General features: G+C 39.3%; 1 protein-coding gene across 4 annotated transcripts in view; it reads left to right on the forward strand.

Annotated features, from left to right (window-relative positions):
• ZNF407 (zinc finger protein 407) overlaps nucleotides 1–21,984 on the forward strand; it is a 1,075,359-nt gene that overhangs the window by 771,018 nt on the left and 282,357 nt on the right. For all 4 annotated transcript variants that reach the window (XM_033934315.1, XM_033934317.1, XM_033934318.1 and 1 more), the window contains one exon: nucleotides 10,683–10,861. In XM_033934315.1, the coding sequence (XP_033790206.1) occupies nucleotides 10,683–10,861 (179 nt within the window). The remainder of the gene's footprint in view (nucleotides 1–10,682; nucleotides 10,862–21,984) is intronic.

Consider the following 21,984-nt stretch of genomic DNA (forward strand, 5'->3'; position numbering starts at 1 on the left):
AGTTGGACGTTGTGATTTAGGCCATCTAAAACCAGGTCTAAGTCACAAGAAGGTACCAAAGTGACCAGATAACCACTGTAGGGACAAAGTACAGACCCCTACACACTCCCCCAGTGATAACTGATCCCCCCTCCCCCCCTCCCCGCCGTCATAAAAATCATAATAACAATTTTACATATCTGCCTCCAGATCATCAGCACCTAGCAGCCTGGCATAGGAAAGCCTAGTAGAACTGCACAGTGGTGGCTTAAGTGGTCTGGGGGTGGGCTAATGAACCATGGAGAGGAGGACCCAGGCCCATAAGCCACTCTTACCACTGCATGCATGGTAAAACGTGTACCCCCCAAAAAAAACCCAAACCCTTATGTACTGCCATATAAGTGGCACCTGCAGCCATAAGGGCTATTGGGCTGGTAGACAGGTGGGTCTAGTCAGTTCTAGGGGGTGCTTTGGGGTCTCACCATGACCTATAAGGCTGTTATGGTAAGATGGGCATGTGGCACCCTTTTTGTGAAGTTCACAGCAGTGCCCTGTAAGGTACCCCACTACTCTGGTGCAATGTTTGGGTGTCCAGTCCATCACTTTGCTGACCCCGCACACATCCAAAAGTCTTTTTCTAGGCATTTTTGACTTGGATGAATTTTTGGATAAAAATGTGGTATTAAGATGGATGACTTAGCAGTCTGGACGATCAGACAGCTGGACATACAGTTAGACGATTTTTGGGAAAAAAAAAATGTTGGACGTATTTTTCGAAAATGGACCTTTTCCCATGTCTGACTTTGGCAACTAGTGACTTAGGCCCAAAATGGACTTGGATGTATCTTTTGATTATGGCCCTCTGTATAAATCCTCTCATTCTGTAGCTTGCTGTCTAAATCCTCTGCACATGGAGTCCACACCAGAGAGATAGAGAAGGCAGAAAAGAAGAAGCAACAACCTCAAGATTTCACCAAGGTCATTTATTATACAAATGACCCTTGGACATCAAAGTCTTTATTATAAAAATGATCCAGCTTGGCCAGATTTTGGCACAATTGCCTGCAATCACTGCATCGGGGGTCACACAACTTTCCAATAGTACATAGAGCATAGCTTCAAAACAGTTTGTTTGCTCTCCACTTTCCAAAGGACGATTTGGAAATGGACTCCTTAGAATCCTCAGATCCTGCAGTAGACTCTAGCTTTGTGTGTACGTATAACTGAAGCTCTGAAGCTCATGATTGTAACATTATTATAGAAGCTCATAAATTATACCTCATGTGTAGTAACACCATGGTAAACTAGTTAGAGTTTGGTGACGTAGTGTCACTTCAAACTTTTATTTTAGCTAAAGTTTGTCCTTTGTTTTTACAAATTTGTACACCGCCTAGAAGACTGATTGGGCGGTATAAGAAATTTTAAATAAAGTTGAAACTTGAACTAAACTTTAAACTTATATGCCGCATCTTCTCTATAAATATAGAGCTCGACACGGTTTACGAAAATTAAAAGGGAAGTACAGTGGGAGTTGGTGGTAGGGAGAAGCAGAAATTTACATTTTTGAAAATAGCCACGTTTTCAGGTGTAGAAACTCATGTAAATTGCTCAGAATTGACTACCAAGTCATTAGTAGTGGCATAGAAGTTTTCAATAAATAATATGTTATAGAACATATATGTTATAGAACTGTAGCACTTACGTGCATCAGTGGTGCCATTAATTGGCAGTTACACATTTAAGTGCTGAGCGTTATTCTATATGGAAAGTATTAAAAAAAAAAAAAAGGTTAGCAACATCGTTATGACTCTTGATTTGGACTGACGGTATTTTTTTGGTCGTGGAGAATTGGCTGACTTCCATTTTGCACTTTGACACTTTGTTTCAGGTTCGTATTGGTATATACACATTTCATCACCACTGATAACACAGTCCAAAACATTGTCTTGCCTCTTCTAAGGTCTTGACAAATTTCGACTCTCCTTTGCTTTTGTTCATCGGTGAGCTCCTTCGGCACCATTTTTGCACGCACCTTTCTCATGCCAAGATTTTCTCTATTGATGATTATTTGGTCTGCTATGCTTCTCACAGTCACTGATGATTTTGACACACAATTCAACAAATCTTTTCAAAGTTTTCATCAGTTCTGTTCGTTACTGGCTACGCTGACCTCTCTTCATCAGTGACGCTTTCTCTCCCCTCAGAAAAACATTTAATACATTTGAACACTGCCATTTTCTTCATGGCATTATCCCCATAAACTTGGACTAACATGTCCCTGGTTTCATTTTCACTCTTACCAAGTTTAACAAGAAATTTAGGGCTCCTTTTACGAAACCGTGTTAGCGGCTTTATCGCACGTGACTTTTAATCATGCAACTACCGCCTGCTCAAGAGGAGGCGATAGCAGCTAGCCCTTAATGTTTGTTGCTCTAATTCAAGCTGTGACATTCTCACGATGGCACACAAAAACATGCAACCTTAACTAGCTGTTTGTACAGTGCTGCCAATGTAAGCATATGGTGGCAAGTTCATGAGCTTGTCAGACCTTTAAAATCTAATAAAATGGGAAAAATGTAGCTTCAAAAATAAAAACAAAATGGCACAAAATTGATGATGGCAAGATACCATGATAGAAACTTTGCCAGATTGGAAAGTGACCAATGTTACACCAATTTTTAAAAAGGGTTCCAGGGGAGATATAATGAATTACAGACCAGTAAGCCTGATCTCAGTGCTGGGCAAAATAGTGAAAACAATTATAAAAAATAAAATTGTGGAACATGTAAACAAGCATGATTTAATGAAGCAGAGTCAACATGGGTTCAGCTGAGGGAAGTCTTGCCTCACCAATTTGCTTGACTTTTTGAAGGTGTGAATAAACATGTGGATAAAGGCAAGCCGGTTGATGTAGTGTATCTAGATATTCAGAAAGCTTTTGCTAAAGTTCCTCATGAGAGGCTCCTGAGAAAACAGTCATGGGATAGGAGGCAATGTTCAATTGTGGATTAAGAATTGGTAATTGGACAGAAAACAGAGAGTAGGGTTAAATGACCATTTTTCTTAATGGAGAAGGGTAAATAGTGGAGTGCCGCAGGGATTTGCACTGGGATGGTGCTATTTAACTTATTTATAAATGATCTGGAACTTGGAACTACGAGTGAGATGATTAAATTTGCAGATGACACTATACTATTCAAAGTTGTTAAAATGCATGCAGACTGTGAAAAACTGTAGGAAGATCTTAGGAAATTGGAAGACTGGGCGTCCAAATGGTAGATGAAATTTAATGTGGACAAATGCAAAGTGATGTACATTGGGAAGAATAATCAAAATTATACTTTCCAGATGCTAGAGTCCATCTTGGGGGTCAGCGCTCAAAAAAAAAGATCTGGGTGTCTTCGTAGACTATACGCTAAAGTCTTCCGCCCAATGTACGGCTGCAGCCAAAAAAACAAACAAGATGCTAGGAATTATTTTTTAAAAAGGGATGGTAAACAGGATTAAGAATGTTATAATGCCTCTGTATTGCTCAGTGGTGCAACCTCACCTGGTGTATTGCGTTCAATTCTAGTTTCCTTTTACGAAGGCGCATTAAGTCCTTAACACGCAGAATAGCGCACGCTAGCTACTACCGTCTCCTCTTGAGCAGGGGGTAGTTTTTCAGCTAGCGCGTGCTAATTTGGTGCATGCGCTAAAACCACTAGCGCACCTTCGTAAAAGAAGCCCATAGTGGCATTATAAAGGTTCAAAGAAGAGCAACCAAGATGATAAAAGGGATGAAACTTCTCTCGTATGAGGAAAGACTAAAGAGGTTAAGGCTCTTCAGCTTGGAAAAGAGACGGCTGAAGGGAGATAGGAATGAAGTTTACAAAATCATGAGTGGTGTAGAACAGGTACAAGTGGATCAATTTTTTTACTGCATCAAGATTTGCAGAGACTAGGGGACACTTGATGAAGTTATAGACAGGGAAAAATGCTTGAGTACCTGAATAAATTCATGTTCTGAGCTCCCCTGGGAGAACAGTATAGAAAATTGAACAAATAAATAAATATCACAACAACTTTGAAACAGGAGAGCCAGAAGTTGTTATTTGGAGTAGAAGAGCAAAGATATGTTGAACGGAGACCACGAGGAGTGGTGCAGGAGAATATAAGGCAATGAGGAACTATAGGATGTAATAAAAATCTGAACAATATCTTGATGGGTAGCCAATGTAGTAAGTAACTTCATGGACAGTGTAACCATTAGGCAGACTAGGCATCGCCTAGGGCAGTAGCATCCGCAGAGTAGCAAAGGGCAGTAAAAGCAATGCAGTAGGTCAGAGGTGCAAGTTCAGGCTTCAAGCACCACAAATAGGCCAGATTTTCAGGATATCCTTAATAAATATGCATGAGAGAGCTTGGCAGAGATACTACCTCCAATGTATGCAAATCTCTCATAAGCATTAGAACCATTAGGGTACACATTTTAAAATGTGTGGTACTGAGGTGATAATAATTATTGGAGGAGCCTACGAGCCTAAAAGGTTTGCCTAGTGCCCTTTTGGGACAGTCCTGAGTGACTTGAGAAGAGTGGACATGCATTTGTAATGACACTGGAGGAAAATGAATTTACAGATGAATTCTGAATAAACTTTAGTAGAGTCAAATGATTCAGTGGGAAACCTGTGAAGACCAAGCTGTAGTATTATAAGAAGTCCCAAATTAAGAATCCAGTGAATAGCACTAGGAATAATACAAAAAATATGATGTTATTGTATTACAATTTTTGGATTAAGTATTTATAAAAAACATATGTCTTTGAAAAATATAATAAGAAGGTGTTAGTCAGCAGGAAGAAGTAAGTTCCAAATTTTAGCAGACTGGTATCAGAATTAATCCACCAATGAAAACAAAAAACTGTGGATACAGATGTTCTGGAGATAATTTATTATACACTGACATATAAAAATATGTGTCAGATTGTGTGGAGGGAGTTTTGCAGATTTGCGTGGTCACCTGTCCGATATCTTTACTTTTTTTCTGCTGCTTTAATTTAAAGACAATAGACTGTTTTCAGTCCAATTCTTTATATGTGAGTTTGCAAACCATTGGACCCCTGAGGAAGGCGTGTTCGCCGAAACACGAACCGTGTAGGGTCCGGTTGGATTTTTATCACTGTATTTTTTGTCAATGTACTTTTTAAATTGAATTTTCATGTTTTTATATGTTAGTGTATAATAAATTATCTCCAGAACATCTGTATCCACAGTTTTTTGTTTTTGTTTTCATCGGTTGATTGTTTTCACTGTGGATCATTGGGTCTCCCCATTTTTCTTTGTTGATCAGAATTTAATCTCCAGTTTTCAAGTTGCCACAGTGGTTGCCACTACCAAGTATTGGGCACAACCCGTTTTTGTACTTTTATGGATGCGTAGTAAGAAAATGAGAGAGGAGTTGAAGGGGGAGAGTGTGGTGTAGTGGTTAAAGCTACAGCCTCAGCACTCTGAGGTTGTGGATTCAAACCCATGTTGCTCCTTGTGACCCTGGGCAAGTCACTCAATCTCCCCCCATTGCCCCAGATACATTAGATAGATAGTAAGCCCACTGGGTCAGACAGGGAAACAGTCTTGAGTACCTGAATAAATTCAAGTAAACCATTCTGAGCTCCCTTGGAAGAACAGTATAGAAAATTGAATAAATAAATACATAAGATGACTATAAATAATGAGCTAAGAAGAATGAGAAGATGGCAGTGTTATCTATAGAGAAAGATTTCAGGTTATCCAATATGTGATTAGATGGTTGCAAGCATAACTTGGCTACTGTCACATGGATTTATTAGCTTCCTCTGCCCCTTAAGCAACTTAGAGAAATGCAGAAGATAAGAGCCAATCAGGGCTGGGGATTTGCTTTCTATAGATTGAACAATAAGAAGAAGAGGTATAAATTGATTTTTGAATATTTATAATTGAGATAGGTGTGAAGATATCATTATTCAGAATAGATAGGATATTTATGATAATATATGTTTGTGTTATATGGAATGATAATTGTTTGGGTGGATGGGTGGGGGGGTGGGGAGAGGGGGGAATGGATGATTATGAACATCAGAAAGATGATTGTGCTTTTATTGTATTACTATGAGATTACATTGGTTGTATTGCACTGTTGTTTTTTTGGAAAATTAATAAAGAATAATTAAAAAAAAAAGAATAAGAGGTATAGTTTTGCAGTTGTGTATAAAAACTAGAAGAAGTGGTTCAGGACATTTGGACTCCTAGCTACATCCCTGGCTCTCATTATCCTAATTTTATGAGTTTACTTTTTTTGGCTGCCTAAATCTTGGTGCAGTTACGGGCTGGTAAAAAAGAAGTGACAGAAATAGAATAAGTCATGTTCTATCATATACATACAGTATATGGATAGTAGAAAATACAATTCTGTTCTTATATCCAGGCTTCCGAGGATAGATACTGAAGCTCTTTTAAATTTGTAATGGTGTAAAAGAATGTATAGACATTCTTACATTTTTAAAAAATATATTTTTATACATTTCATACTTTACAATACATCATATCATTAGGATAAAAGAAACCCAGAAAAATTCTTACATGAAAATAAATAAGAAAAATATTTTTTAATCAATTCCGCCCAGTACAAAATAGCAACAAGATCCCAAAATGAAAAGGAAAAAAAAAAAGAACTAACAAAAATATTTTACACTATGAGCATCTTGCACCCACAAACCCTCATCCAAGCCAGTTTTATCAGTGAATTTATGTGATTACATTATTACATTAACATCTCCCTTAGCTTTGAAGAAATTTTCAGTTTAGGACCATAAATTGAAACTGTTTCCCCTTATAAAGAATGCAACAAACACAAGGAAATCATAACACAAAATTAACTGGCAAAGCCTGCACCTTGGGCCTCAATGTCAGAAAGGCTTTACGCCTTATCAGTGTGTCTCTTGCTAAATCAGGAAAAATTCTTATTTTAGGTGCCATTCTTACATTTTGACAGCCAGGAATTGGGCTCTCCTTGAAGAGAAATGGCATTTCCCTCCAAGTTTCAGTAACTGGCTTAGAGGGCTCCAGCTACTACAACTAAGAAGGGATGTGCTCCAAGCCTGAATTATAATGGTCAAGATAAAATGTTCTCAAGTCAGTACAAGAAAGGATGTTTGCTTGCACCCATGCAGCAAAACCTAGGTAATAGCCTGATTTGCTTCCACAGTAATGTTAAAAGTCTTGAAGTTTTTATGACCAGGGATAGTCCTAGTTCCTATAAGACAGGGGTATCAAAGTCCCTCCTCGAGGGCCGCAATCCAGTTGGGTTTTCAGGATTTTCCCAATGAATATGCATGAGATCTGTTTGCATGCACTGCTTTCATTATATGCTAATAGATCTCATGCATACTCATCGAAGAAATCCTGAAAACCCGACTGGATTGCGGCCCTCGAGGAGGGACTTTGACACCCCTGCTATAATATTTCAGTGGGTTGCAAAGGACTACTGTTCTTGATCTGAAATTCTGTGTCACAGTGAAGTATTTTATTATGTAAATGTGAAAAATCATATCAATAAAATTGCAGCCATGATTTTTTTTACTTACCTTCCATTCAGGCATTTTCACCAGGATACATACAATTAGCATTTCCTTCTCTGAAAGGTATTAAATCTTAGTAAATCTTTTTACATTTCAATTGGTGAGAATTTGGAATGGACTCCCAGATTCTCTAAGACTAGTACATCAATTATATCAATTTCGAAAAAGTTTAAAAACCTGGTTGTTTTCACAATAGTTAATTTGATTTTAGCTGTCGAATAGTAATTTTAAGCAATTCAACATACTTTTTTTTTTCTAACTTTTCCCATCCATCTAATCTAACCAATTTCTGTTTTTTATCACAGTTTTTACCTGTTATGTTTCATTTTTTAACAAACTGTAAACCGAATCGAGCTCCTTAGAGAGTAGATTCGGTATATAAAATGAAAATTAGATTAGAGAAAGGGGAGGGAGAGGAAAACCGGTAAGAGGGTGGCCATGCTTAGAGCTTTGAGGTCATGTTATATTTTTGAGTGAGCATTGCTAATTTCCTCTGTATTAGAATTAATCAACACAGTAAAGATAAGTAAATCATGAAGGTGCAAAGCAGTAAGAACAGTAGAGCATTAGAATCATGTTCATGAAAATTCAGATTTTTAAAAAGTTGATCAGTAGATAAGTTCAGAATGTAAAACATTCTAATTGATGAGGATGACATTTTTGGTATGACATGAGCAACAAATTTTTTAATCCTGTTGGGGCTATTACTGTCTGCTATCTGGGTGTTCCAATTTTTTGCTCTTCATTCTGGATTGCAGAATCCAATTTGTGAAAACTGCAGTGACTAAATCAGTTCCTGAGCTCTTTGTTGGACCTTATATATCCACATTTTTCCTTTTTATTATTCGGATTCATTATCCAGAAAATCAAGTCAATCAGACCACCCGTGCACATCCAATGCGGTGTCAGGTCAAAAGCGCACCGGGACAAAGGTGCGAGCAGACAACTGAGCGCAACACGGAGGCGCGCGCCAAAGAAAAAGACAGTTTTAAGGGGCTACGACAGGGGGGGTGGGGGGGACCCCCCCCACACACTTTACTTTATACAGATCGCGCCGCGTTGTGGGGGCGTTGTGGGGGGTTTGGGGGGTTGTAACCTCCCACATTTTACTGAAAACTTTCAGGGAAAAAGTTACGTTTTCACTAAAATGTGGAGGGTTACAACCCCCCAAGCCCCCCACAACGCCACCGCGATCTGTATTAAGTAAAGTGGGGGGGCTCCCCAACAAAACCCCCCATCGCAGCCCCTAAAAACAGTCTTTTTCTTCGGCGCGCGCCTCCGTCTTGCGCTCAGTTGTCGGCGTGCGCCTTTGTCTTCCGCGTTACTGTCTATGAACCATCCAATGCAGTTTAGAATTAAGCGGCGTCAGCAAGTGCTATGTGGCAACTGCACCGATGCCCATTGAGATTTGAAGGGCTTCGGTGTGGTTATAGCGCTGGACCTGTATCAACGTTATGCGCCTTGCAGGTTGCGCAAAATTCAGTAGTCAGGACACTTTGGATCATTTATTATTCTATTGTCCATTTATTTTGAATTTTTGGAAATCAATTTGGGACCAAATTAATTGTTTATTAGACAACCCAGTGGCATTGTCATATGATACTGTGCTGTTTGGTATGGCAATGAGAGCAAAAAGTCAGATTTCTGCAAATAATAACAAATTACTACTTATAATGACTGGGGTTGCCATTCAACAAATTACCTATAATTGGAAAAACTGGAGTAGATTAAATTATAATTTCTGGTGGAATTCCTTGTGTCATATTTATAAAATGGAAAGATTTATTGAAATACAGCGAGGATGTTTTAGGAAATTTCAAGATGTGTGGGATCCATTAACAAAATATTGTACTGATTAGAGGACATTTTTTCCCTTAAATTTACAGGTTCAATTATGAGGGGGGGGGGTAATTTTATGATTACATATTGTACAAGGTATTTGATTATATAATAGGAAAGGGTGGGAAGGGTGGGAGATAAGAGCATATCATTTGTATTATTGATGATTAGTAAGTGATATATTTATTGTTAATCTGTTTAAACATATTGACACACTTATTGTAAGTTTGAAAATGAATAAAGATTTAAAAAAAAAGATTGGGGAGGAATGAACATGTGACAGAATACTATAGGCTTCTTCTATCAAATTGCGCTAGCAGTTTGTAATGCGGTGAGCCGCGCTGAATGGCCCACGCTGCTCCCGACACTCATAGAGTTCCTTTGAGCGTCGGGAGCAGCGCGGGCCATTCAGCACAGCTCTCTGCACTAAAAACTGCTAGCGCAGTTTGATAGAAGAGGCCCTATGTGAAGCTCTATTGGTTGAAACTGGAGTACCAGATACACCATAAATTGTTGTTGATGGTCTATTTCTGCGTGCATGGGTTGGCGCCAAAATGTCTGGTAGATAGTATTCTGCCCTATGTTAAAATTACAAAAATTGTGCTCTGTAAATCATGCTGTACTGTATATACCACCGGTCAGATGCTTGAAGTTGAAAATGTCTATGACTAGTATGTTCTCCTGCATTGACCCTCAAGAATGAAATGAGATTCTGATGTACCTTCGCCAGCATGATAATTTGCATAATTTATTATTTATTATTTATATACCACTTATATCCTAAGTGATTTTACTTTCTGGTACTTTATCATATTTCCCTATCTGTCCCAGTGGGCTCAAACTCTATCTAGTGTACCTGTAGCAATAAGGGGATTAAGTGACTTGCCCAGGGTCACAAGGATTAGCGAGGGATTTGAACCCACAACCTCAGGATGCTGAGACTGTAGCTCTAACCCCTGCGCCACACACTCTTGAAGAGGTACTTATTTTGCAAGATGAAATACGGGGCTTAAGCCTTTTTGTGTGTATTTGAACGCTGACCGCTGATTTGTCCTTTTGTCTTAAATGTGTAATGTACGTATGTATTAGTGTTTTATTTTCTTTTGATACTGTGTATGTATTTGTTGTGGCCTGCTTTGTACAAAGCGGGATGCAAATGAATAAATTACAATTACCTTAGTAAAAGAGGGCCTAAACTAGGTTTCTTAAAAGATACATTGTCAAAGTGATCTGTTTTTACTTTGTATTTTTGTTTCCCACCATTTTCTAGATCTAACTGTGCTGAAAATATACGCAAGCATATTTTGCACACTGGCAAACATGAAGGGGTGAAAATGTATAATTGCCCCAAATGTGAATATGGAACCAACATCCCAGTGGAATTCCGAAACCATCTGAAGGAAATACACCTAGATATTGAAAATCCTGACCTCGCTTACCTGCATGCGGGTAAGGTTGCCTTAGATCTTCCTTTTCCTTAATCTAAATGCAGTGCTTGTGTCTAACTATGTAAGTGACATATTGCTTACTTTGCTATCATTTTTTTTTTCTCCTTAGACTAGCATAATCTGAAACTAGGCAGTCGGTTTCAAGGTTTCAGCAAAACAAAACACAAAAAGTGATTTTGCTGCGTAACGTGACAAGAAAATATTTGTGATTCATTGTAGAGCAGTGTAATAATTTATTTGCGAGACTGCAATTTCTGCTTGAAATCATGGTGGTTACTATGCTTGCTAAAGTACATCTGATAACATAGTAAATGTATAGATTTTTCATATTTGTATTAATTCTTGACATGCTGTGGGAAATCGTGAAACAAATTTGTGAGCTCTTCTCTCCAACTTAAAATGGTGGCCAGGCCTCAATATTGATAGGGAGGTTTAACATCAGATTCTGAATAATGCCTTTATATAGGAATTCCATTATTTACAAAAAGGTATAGTTTACCAATCTAGGGAGAAAATAAGCTATTTTGGTGGATTACATAGGCAGATTAGATAGGCCATATGGTCTTTATCTGCCTTCATTTTTCTATATTTCTAAAAACCCAAGACACAATGGCCCTCTTTTACTAAGCTGAGGTAGAAGTTTCTACCACAGCCTGGGTCACTGAATGTTCTGGCACTGCTTCAACATTCATAGGAATTCTATAAGTGTCAGAGCATTTAATGCTCTGGACCATGTAGAATGTGGTAGAAACCTCTACTGTGGCTTAGTAAAAGAGGGGGAATATTTAGCACTTAACTCCATAAATTACACTGGACAAAGATAGGATTATGTTTTATGCAGTGATAGTTATCCTGTTAACTTCAAGTTCAAGTTGATTATATTTGATATACGTACTGCACATCTACGTGGTTTAAAATAAAATTTAAATGTATGCTAAATTTAAATGTGTGCTAACCGATTTAGCGCATGCTAAATGCTAAGACATCCATTATATTCCTATGTTTGTCTTAGCATTTAGTGCGCTTAATAAAAAGACCCCAGAGAGAACTCCATTTGATTTTGTGTATTTGTATTTCTCGAGTATGTCTCTCTTTTTAGATCAATTTTTACTCTGTATGTTTTATTGGAAACCACGGAGAATATTGTATCATGCGGTAAATAAATAAATATAATGTAATCATCTCAGTGCTCTGCAAGCTAAGGGCTCCTTTTACGAAGGTGCGCTAGCGTTTTTAATGCACCGAATTAGCGCATGCTAGCCAAAAAACTACTGCCTGCTCAAGAGGAGGCGGTAGCGGCTAGCGCGTGCGGCATTTTAGCACACGCTATTCCGTGCGTTAAGGCCCTAACGCACCTTTGTAAAAGGAGCCCTAGGTGTTCATTACCACCTCTAATTGAGAAATGTAATTTTCACTAAATAGGTCTTTAAGCCTATTTTCAATTACTGAAGTGGTTGTTCAAATTGTAGATATTAAGGCAGATTATTCCACAGCATAGGTCCTATAACACTGAACAGGGATGAGCGGATTTTGGCAAATATGGATTTGCTGGAACGAAGGGATCACTAAGGGCTCCTTTTACTAAGCTGCGATAGTGGTTTTAGCTCGCACTTAGCGCACGCTGGATTGCCATGCGCGCTAGACCCTAATGCCAGCATTAAGCTGGCGTTAGTTCTAGCCGCGTAGTGTAACGCTAAAATCCTGCGTGCGCTAAAAACGCTATCGCAGCTTAGTAAAAGGAGCCCTAAGAGGTTTCAACAGAATCACTGGCTCTGAGTTTGGTGGCTAGTATTGTATTCAGTGGCACTGTTCAATTAAGTGCCACTGATATTAGCGGATAACCCTGCGCAAGCAATTTAGGGCTTCTTTTACTAAACGATGGTTTCTATTGCGGGCCAGCCAGGTAAATGCTCCGATTCTCATAGAAATTCTACAAACCTTGGAGCATTTACCTCACCGGCTCACGGTAGAATCCTCTACCACCATTTATTAAAACCCAGCGTTAATCAGGCAAGAGCCTCTCCTGCCTGGTTACATTACTTAGAATATTGGTACCCCTCATCTTTACTAATGCTTCACGAAATAGTAATGCCTCAAATTTCATATGGAAGGACTAAAGTGGTCTTGCCTCAAAGATCATAGGGAAACACATTCCACATAATTGAGCCAGCAACCAAAAATGTTCTGGCCCATGCTGTTACTAACTTTATTTTTATATGTGACAGTACAGCCATCAGAAGTTTATCTGAGGGATGTAAAGATCAGCAAATCATTTTGGTATGTAGGTGTTTCATCCCTAGTCTTACAAAATGTCAGCCCCAAGATCTTAACAAGGCTAGCTGTAGTTAGACAATGAGATTATTTTAAGTTGAAGCATTTCATGCGATGATTTAGTGAGGCCAGTAATCTAATCTAATCTAGGATTTATGGGTCGCACTATGTCTAAGTAGGTTCAAGGTGACTTACAGTACAATTTAAGGAAATACAATTTAGTACAGTATAACGATGCTGCAGAAGATACATTACAATACAGATTGAGAGGGTAGAAAACAGGAATAGATAAACGCATTGTTGTAAGAGTGGTGCTGTGAGGTAGGAGGAGGTAATTCATAGTCCAAGGTTGCATGGGTGCCAATGTGTAAAGCATCATTGAGATAGCAAGGCATTTGAAGGCTCAAGAGTCATTTTCTGTGTTGAATATGGTGTCGAAGAGATGTCTTTAATTTTTGGGGGAACGTGAGATAGTTCGGTTCAGATCTGAGAGCTGTTGGGAGATTGTTTTATGTCTTTGTACCAATGTGAATCACGTCCTCAATTTCGCAATATACAAGAAAATGGTTGGAAAATCTTATGAAGGGTAAAGAAAAATATTTTTTACTATGAAGTAATAATCTGTAGCTGTTGCTCTTATGAGTGAAGAAAGAAACGAGCAACAGCAACAGAGTATTACTCCATAGTAAAAAAATGTTTTTCTTTTCCCTTCATAAGATTTTCCTACCATTTTCTTGTATATTCAGAAATTGAGGACATGATTTACAAAGGTATGTCTGCTTTGTCTTGATTATATTGTTTACATATGGACATATTTATTGACAATTATATGTATATGTATGCATTTATTTATTTATTGCTATATCATTTTATTCACATCATTCTACATATCACCTAATTGTCATTAGTTTTTTATGTCCCCTCATTATTTTTGTGTGTTACATACACTATTTTTAATATCATATTTTTTAATGGTTTTATGTGTGCATTTTAGGCTCCTGAGGCAGGCCGTAGAGGCCAAAACACGTGCGTGTCAAGCCACCGCACAAAACAGTGATTTGACTAATAAAATCGCACACCAACTTTTCTTGGACCTCCACTGTGGTATTGGTGGTTCTGAACTTGTGTGTGGAAGTTTTTCTCTTGGTTTCTGTGTTAAAAAACAGACAGACCATGTTCCTTCTGTCAGTAACCAATTGTGTTGATACAAAAGTTAAAGAGAGACTCTGGGTTTCTTTTACGAAGCCACGTTAGCGGTTTAACGCACATAATAGCGTGCGCTAATTTGCCAGCCTTGCTAGCTGCTACCGTTTCCTCTTGAGCAGGCAGTAGTTTTTCGGCTAGCGCGGGGGTTAGCGCACACTAAAAAGGTGCGTGCGATACAGCCGCTGACGCAGCTTCGTAAAAGGAGCCCTCTGTCTCAAGACTCTGCAAAAGGTATCATTAGTGGTTTACATAATCAGCAAATAACTGAAAGATTACCTTCGGCTTTGAGAGAACAGACCCCAGTAGCTGCAGTGTTATGCAATAGGAAACATAGAAACATAGAAGATGACGGCAGAAAAGGGCCACAGCCCATCAAGTCTGCCCACTCCAACAACCCTACCCCCTTGAATTTACCCCCCTAGAGATCCCACATGTGTATCCCATTTCCTTTTAAAATCCTTCACGCTGCTGGCCTGAATCACCTGAGGTGGAAGTTCATTCCAACGATCGACCACCCTTTCGGTGAAGAAGAAAGGCATCTTTCGAACCAGGAAGTAGATTTTGCTGATGATAACAACTGGAGAAACTAGTTATAAAGGGCCCAGTGCATTTAAAATGGAGGACTCAGACTTTTGCTTATACTTTAACTTTTGGTTCTTGCTCATCCAAAATCTGGATATTTTATGGGAATACTTCAATAAAGAGAAAACTTCAAATTGAGGAATCTCCTGTTTTATTAGGAATATATTTCATTTCTGAGGGTTCTACATTTTGTTTATCCTATAGTGTTAATGGTAGCCTACACATTATATGGTCTTTAGGCTGTTTTCATCAATTTGCAATGTTTATCACTTGGGAGGTGTCACAGATTTGTGTGAGAGAAGTCTCTTAACACTTTATTCACCGTGCCAGGATCAACAGTGAGGAATATTAAATTTGTTCAGTGTTGTTTCATTTCTGTGTTCTGGTTTGTTTCGGGGTTTTTTTATTCAGTTTTCTTCATTTTCTTATTTATTTATGGCAAGAATTAATGATTTGATCTGCTACCATTGTACTTGGAATAAGATATGAATGCCGATTAAGTATCCATCATGTCAGAAGAGGTATAACGAGTGATAGGTGTCAAAGTCGCGTGTCGCAGTAAAGCAATAGAGATGAGAACAGATAATACTAAAAGCATTGGGAGATGGCGTGAATTATAACAGGTCAACAGTATAAATTATGGTAAATCAGTAGAGTTAGGCATTATAGGCTAATAAGAAGAGATAAACATTGGGCAATAGAGTCAGGAATCATAACAAGAAAATCAACAGAACACGAATAAACTAACATGTATGGAAGTAATTAGTTGAGGCTTGAAAAAAAGATGTCCGAGATGCTGCAAGTAGCCCTAATTTTCGTAGAGGTTGCTGGCTAGCATGGGTAAACCATGAAAAAGCAGGCAGCAAAATGGCAGTGTCAGATTTGAAACTGGCCTCTACAGTCTAGTGTTCTACATGTCAACAGATTTCAGAGTGCTTTGCCAGAGCCTTACTTGCCCACTTGGAGAGACATTGGATTAGAGCTTCCTTCTCTTCCTTCTGCCTTCTCTTAACTTTCAACAAGTCTTTCCCCCACCAAGTTTAAAGTTACGAAAGAAAACTATTGATAATTGCTGGCAGATTTTAGCTTTTTTTAGCAAGGACACAAATGTAGTTCCAAAATGCCTCTGGAAGTCTAACTGATATGTGAATATAGTGCCAGATTATGTTAAAATATCTTCATTCATAGCTGGAATACATGTGCATGCTGGCATTTATACATGGTTATGCGTGCATAATAATCAGATAGCTTAACACCCCCATATTTGGAAAGTTAAAAAAAAGTGAATAAAGTGCACTTAGGAAATTGCTATTTGAGATACCTTATATCTGCTCTTAGGATTTCAGGTATATTATATTTAGACAGCTTTTTTTTTTAATATCTAAGTATTTCCCACTGTTGCTCCTTGTGACTTTGGCTAAGTCACTTAACCCTTCATTGCCAAGTTAGCCAAACCCTTTTTTAAACCCTGCTAAGCCAGCTGCTTTCACTACATTAACTGGCAGTGAATTCCAGAGTTTAATTACTTTCTTCTGTTTGTTTTAAATCTACTACTTAGTAGCTTCAATACATGACCCCTAATCCTAATATTTTTAAAAAGAATAAACAAGTGACATATCTAACCATTCCATTCCACTCAGTATTTTATAGATCTCTGTCTTATCTCCCCTGAGCTGTGTCTTCCCCAGGCTGAAGAGCCCTAGCCACTTTAGCCTTTCCTCCTAGGGAAGCTGATCATTTCCATCGCCTATTTGTTCAGCCCCTTCTCCAGCCCTTCCTACTTGAACCCCTGCTGAGCATGCATTTACTTTCTTATTGCTTGCCACATCGGCAGTGAAGATAGATACCTTGCACATAGTTTTAACCCAGGCTTTTAGCAGTTTGTTTGAGAAAACATTTCCACAAAATGTTGGATTCACTTCTGTGTGGAGGAACATAATCGTCACTACACCACTATTGAAGACTCCTGAGGAAGGCACCTTTTGGCGTCGAAACACTGTCAGTGTTGAGTTTTGTGATAATTGGTGGCATTTCGAATAAAGATCCCACCTGGAAAAGCATCTCATCCTTTTCCCACTTCTTTTTACTATGCGTTAAAAAAAAAATTGCTTATATATAACAGCTTTCCTTCCTATCATCCACCAGGTTTAGAAAAGTTTCAAACTGTCTAAATTTTCCAGTCTCATCTTAACCCTTAACTACCCCCCCTCCCCTTAAGTGTTCTCCACGCTCAGTGGAAGAAGGACAAACTTTGTTCTTCCCACCGAACCTGAATAATATGTGTCACTTGCTCTGAGAAACCATATGGGAACATTAATTTCCCTGGCTCTCACCCACCAATCCTTCACTGCTGTAATTGCAGTTCAGATCTTCTGCTTCTTGGATAAACTGGAGCAGGGTATGCTGTGGACATGTGAAAGGCAATTCTATAATCTAGGCCAGGGGTGTCAAAGTCCCTCCTCGAGGGCTGCAATCCAGTCGGGTTTTCAGGATTTCCCCAATGAATATGCATGAAATCTATTAGCATACAATGAAAGCAGTGCATGCAAATAGATCTCATGCATATTCATTGGGGAAATCCTGAAAACTCGACTGAATTGCGGCCCTTGGGGAGGGACTTTGACACCCCTGATCTAGGCACTGGCATTATGTGCCCCTTGCACACATAAATGTCAAGAATGTTAGCACTTATGCTCATAAGTGTATAGTTACCCATGAAAGTACCAGCAGGGTAATTTACATAGTGTGTATTAACAGGGAGTGAGGGGCATACACATGGTAGGACATTGGTGAGACTCCTAGTTTCAATGGTAACTTACAGAATATTACCATATTGAGGCACTCACACTTATGTCGGATCTATGGCTAGTGTAACTATGGATGTGTACGTGTTGAACATATCAATACCAGATCACACTAGTATTGTATAACAGAAATAGAACAGGCTTCTATCGCATATCTTTGGGGCATCTCAATGGTGATATGTTGTTTTAGAATTGCCCCTATTGGCTGGATATAGGACCTCTGTTTGGGGGGGGGTACCATAAAGAGCCTTGATGCACGGTTCGGGCCAGAGGACTATTGCTGAAATGATTGAGCTAAAGTTGGGATTGATATGAACTAGCAGAAAAAGCCCTAGGGTAGTCTCAAATGAAGGCTAATGATGCCAGTTAAGCTAAAAGTTAATTGAACTGCAGAAAATCACCAGGATAGACCTAAAAAAACAAAATCTGAAAGAAAGAATGAAAGATTAGCTGAAAACAAAAATTGCATATGAAAACCCAACATAGATGATTTTACTCATGTATAGTCATAGTGAATATCCTGAAAACCTGACTGGCTGTGCCTTTACTTTCTTTTTGGCCCAGCAGTTTCTACTTGCCTCTTTGTACTTCCACCTTAGTCAAAACCAGAAGTAAGATTTGACACCATGAATCTTCATTCACAACTTCCTGCCGAGTTTTCCTGCTATTTTACTGTATATCTCAGTGCTCCCAACAGACCTATTCCAGTCATTGCAGTGTCAGTTCCTGGCTGGAGGCCATACACAAGGCTCTTCCTATAACCTGACATTCAACTGCGAGTTGTGACTTTGAACCAGGAACCATGACACCTAGCAGGAGCTACTCCTGCAGCTTTCTTGGCCCAAACTAACCTAGGAAGCAAAAGGCCTGACCTCAGATTGAACTCTGCACTTCCAGGATGGCAGTGCACAACATTTGCCACTATGTCTGCCATCTCTGTCTTGATAATGCTTGCCAAGCTCTCTCCTACCACACTATATCTGAGAGTGTGACAGAGGGGTTATAGCTACAACCTCGGCACTCTGAGGTCGAGGGTTCAGACCCACTCTGCGCCTTGTGACCCTGGGCAAGTAACTTGGTCCCCCATTGCGGAATCCACTGGGACAGACGGGGAAAAATGCTTGGGTACCTGAACAAACTCATGTAAACCGTTCTGAGCTCCCCTGGGAGAATGGTATAGAAAACTGAATGCATAAATAAATAACTTAAATACCCCTGCCCACTGCCCCAATCTTTTTTTTATTTCTGTGCAATTTTCAGGTTTAAACCTCCTCTGGAAGATTTGTGTTTAAATATTTTAGTGAGGGGAAAGGTGCTTTTATTGTTTCTACCAATAATGATCAAATGAACGGCTTCCTTTTCTTTACTGTATTCCTTCTTTAGACACTTCTTGTTCTTAAGCAGCCATTTAAACAAATGGATGTGCAGGCAACCTGTGATATCATCACATCAGGATGAAATAATGATCCTATCAGCTGTAATGGTTGCAGTATTAATAAACTGAATCCTGAAAGTTCAAATAGGACCAAATAAAAATTGTGATATTTATCATACCTGACAGCAACATTTATCAACGTATTAAGGTGAAAATTTGATTACTGAAAGTTGTGGTCTTATCTTTTTTTGGTGTGTGTGATTTTATCTTGGTGTAACCGTGTTATTGAGTTCAGATTTTGGAAACTATAATCATAACTTGAATGTTGAGAGGACAGACGATTCCAGAACAGTGTTGTTTTAGTTCTGTGGTACATTACTAAACCAATATCACCTCATTTTTTTAAAATCTTGCACAGTTAGTTTCTTGTTTGTTTTAAACCTTTTCTTACTCAGTCTTTCAGGGTAAAATATAAAAATATAATAGAAATGGGGCAGGGGAAAATTCACTTTAATTTCACCTTGCTATGTGCATTACCTAAAAGAAAAAGGAGAGTCCTAATTCTTGTGTAATTTCTTGATAATATTTATCATATACCTATATGTTTGAAAAAGAGATGCAGGTTTATTCCACTGTTCACCTCTAATAATGTATACTAACTAGCAGTGGTCTCAACCTCAAACCCTTTGCAGGGCCACATTTTGGATTTGTAGGTACTTGGAGGGCCTCAGAAAAATAGTTAATGTCTTATTAAAGAAATGACAATTTTGCATGAGGTAAAACTCTTTATAGTTTATAAATCTTTCCTTTTGGCTAAGTCTTAATAATAATATTGACATTTATAGCTAAAGAGACATATGATCAAGAAACTTTTATTTTACTTTTGTGATTATGATAAACATACCGAGGGCCTCAAAATAGTACCTGGCGGGCTGCTTGTGGCCCCCGGGCTGCAAGTTTGAGACAACCGCTAACTAGGGTTACCAGATGTCCGGATGATGATGTCATATGCATGTGCGACGACCGTGCATGCGAGGACTTCCTCCCTGCCCAACAAGAGCAGGCAGTGGGGGAGGGGGGGGTTGAGGCGTGGTGGGCGTAACTAGGCAGGCCTGGGGGCGGAGCTAGGGGGGTACAGATTTTCCGAAAGGAAAATCTGACAATCCTATATACTAACACATCAAGGACAGTGTTCAAATGGACTCGCATGAGTTACAGGAGTCACCAATTCATCACTTTTGAAATTTTAGCAAGAGCCATTTCATACATTTTGGCTTATTCCCAAGTAGGTTTAACAGTGACTGGATAGTGGCATTATTCGGGAGAACCGAGTAGATCTAAGTAACTGACAGTGGAGTAACTACCACTCATTTGGCTAGAACAATGCAGACAGGCTTAGTCAAGATCGCCCCAGTGACCCACAAACTGCAGGAATGGAGGCAAAACACTACATTTCCTCTAACTTTGTTACTGCACCTTCTCCAGACTCTTGTTTGCTAGTTAATTACCTAGTGATTTATTTTATCAGGTTTTTTCACACTATGTCACAAAAAAACAGGAAATACCACCTTCACATTGTTTGTTCTCTTTTGCACAATATGCACATTTAAATACCAGTATTTACATGTGTACATCACATGTACATGTAAAAAATCACATTTCACATGTATTTATTTATGTTTAAATGATTTTTATTATTCCAGCAGTAAGAAGCAAATACAAACAGTAGTACCATTCAGGAAATAACATTTTCAACAATATAATCAGTTCCCCTCCCCTCCCCAAGAATCCACGGCCAGTCCAACAGCTGAGAGTGGGAATAAAATCTTAAAGATTCAAAAGTCTACTGCGAGCACACAGTGTGAGGTCCTGCCAGAAGTGCTCCCACACCTGACAAAATTTGCGACCTGGGCCAAGAGTCAAGTCTCCCACCATGCGTCTCTCCAGTGTTGCGTGCACTATCATTAGGGATCTCCATTGTGCATATGACGGGGGATCACGGGAGAGCCAGTTGGTGAGGATGGCTTTTTTTTCCATCAAAAGGGCTCTGGAGATAAATGCTGACATTCCCCTGGGTTTGGGCGAGGCTATATTATAAAATCCAAATAACGCCCTTGGTTGCGGAAGCCATCGCCTTCCCCAAAGCGATGTGGTATATAGGCCAAGATGTCTCCAAAACTGTTGGATTGCGGGGCAGGCCCAAAACATGTGACTCAAAGATGCGTGAGCCTGATTGCATTTCGGGCAAGAATGCGACGCAGTAATCCCCATCCGGGCTGCACGTTCCGGTGGAATGTAAAGTCTAAGAACAATTTTCAATTGCATTTCCCAGTGAGTAATATTGGGTGACATCTTCTGAATGTTCTTCAGGACCCGTTGTAACTGTTGAGCAGTCAACTGGCAATGCAAGTCCTCAGCCCACGCTGTCGCTAATATATCCAGATTCGTACTTGGTTGGCAATCCCAGATCCCCACAATATGAAATGGAGATGGCGCGGTATAAAAACCTAAGGTTTAGTTTAGTTTAGTTTAGAAATCGTAGAGGAATCCTATGTTGGACTGAAAGGCTGAAGAGTTCCGAAAGCGCCTCCCTGCAGACTTCAGTAAGGGCAGCCACTGGGAGGGACTGAACATAGTGACGGATCTGGTAATAGGCGACGAGATCATTAGCCTGTAGGTCAAAAGTTCGTTGCAGCTCGGCAAATGTGACCAGGCTCCCCTCCTCCAAAAACAGATGAAAAATATATTGTAGACCTTGTGCTTGCCACCTAAGAAAGGTGGCATTTTGCATGCCCGGCTGGAAAGTTCCATTGCCCTGTATAGGCAAATATAAGGACACCCTAGAAGACAATTTAGCTGTTTTACAGACCCATCTCCATGTCCTTC

This window comes from Geotrypetes seraphini, chromosome 2 (genome assembly GCF_902459505.1).
Source record: "Geotrypetes seraphini chromosome 2, aGeoSer1.1, whole genome shotgun sequence".
Lineage (NCBI taxonomy): Eukaryota > Metazoa > Chordata > Amphibia > Gymnophiona > Dermophiidae > Geotrypetes > Geotrypetes seraphini.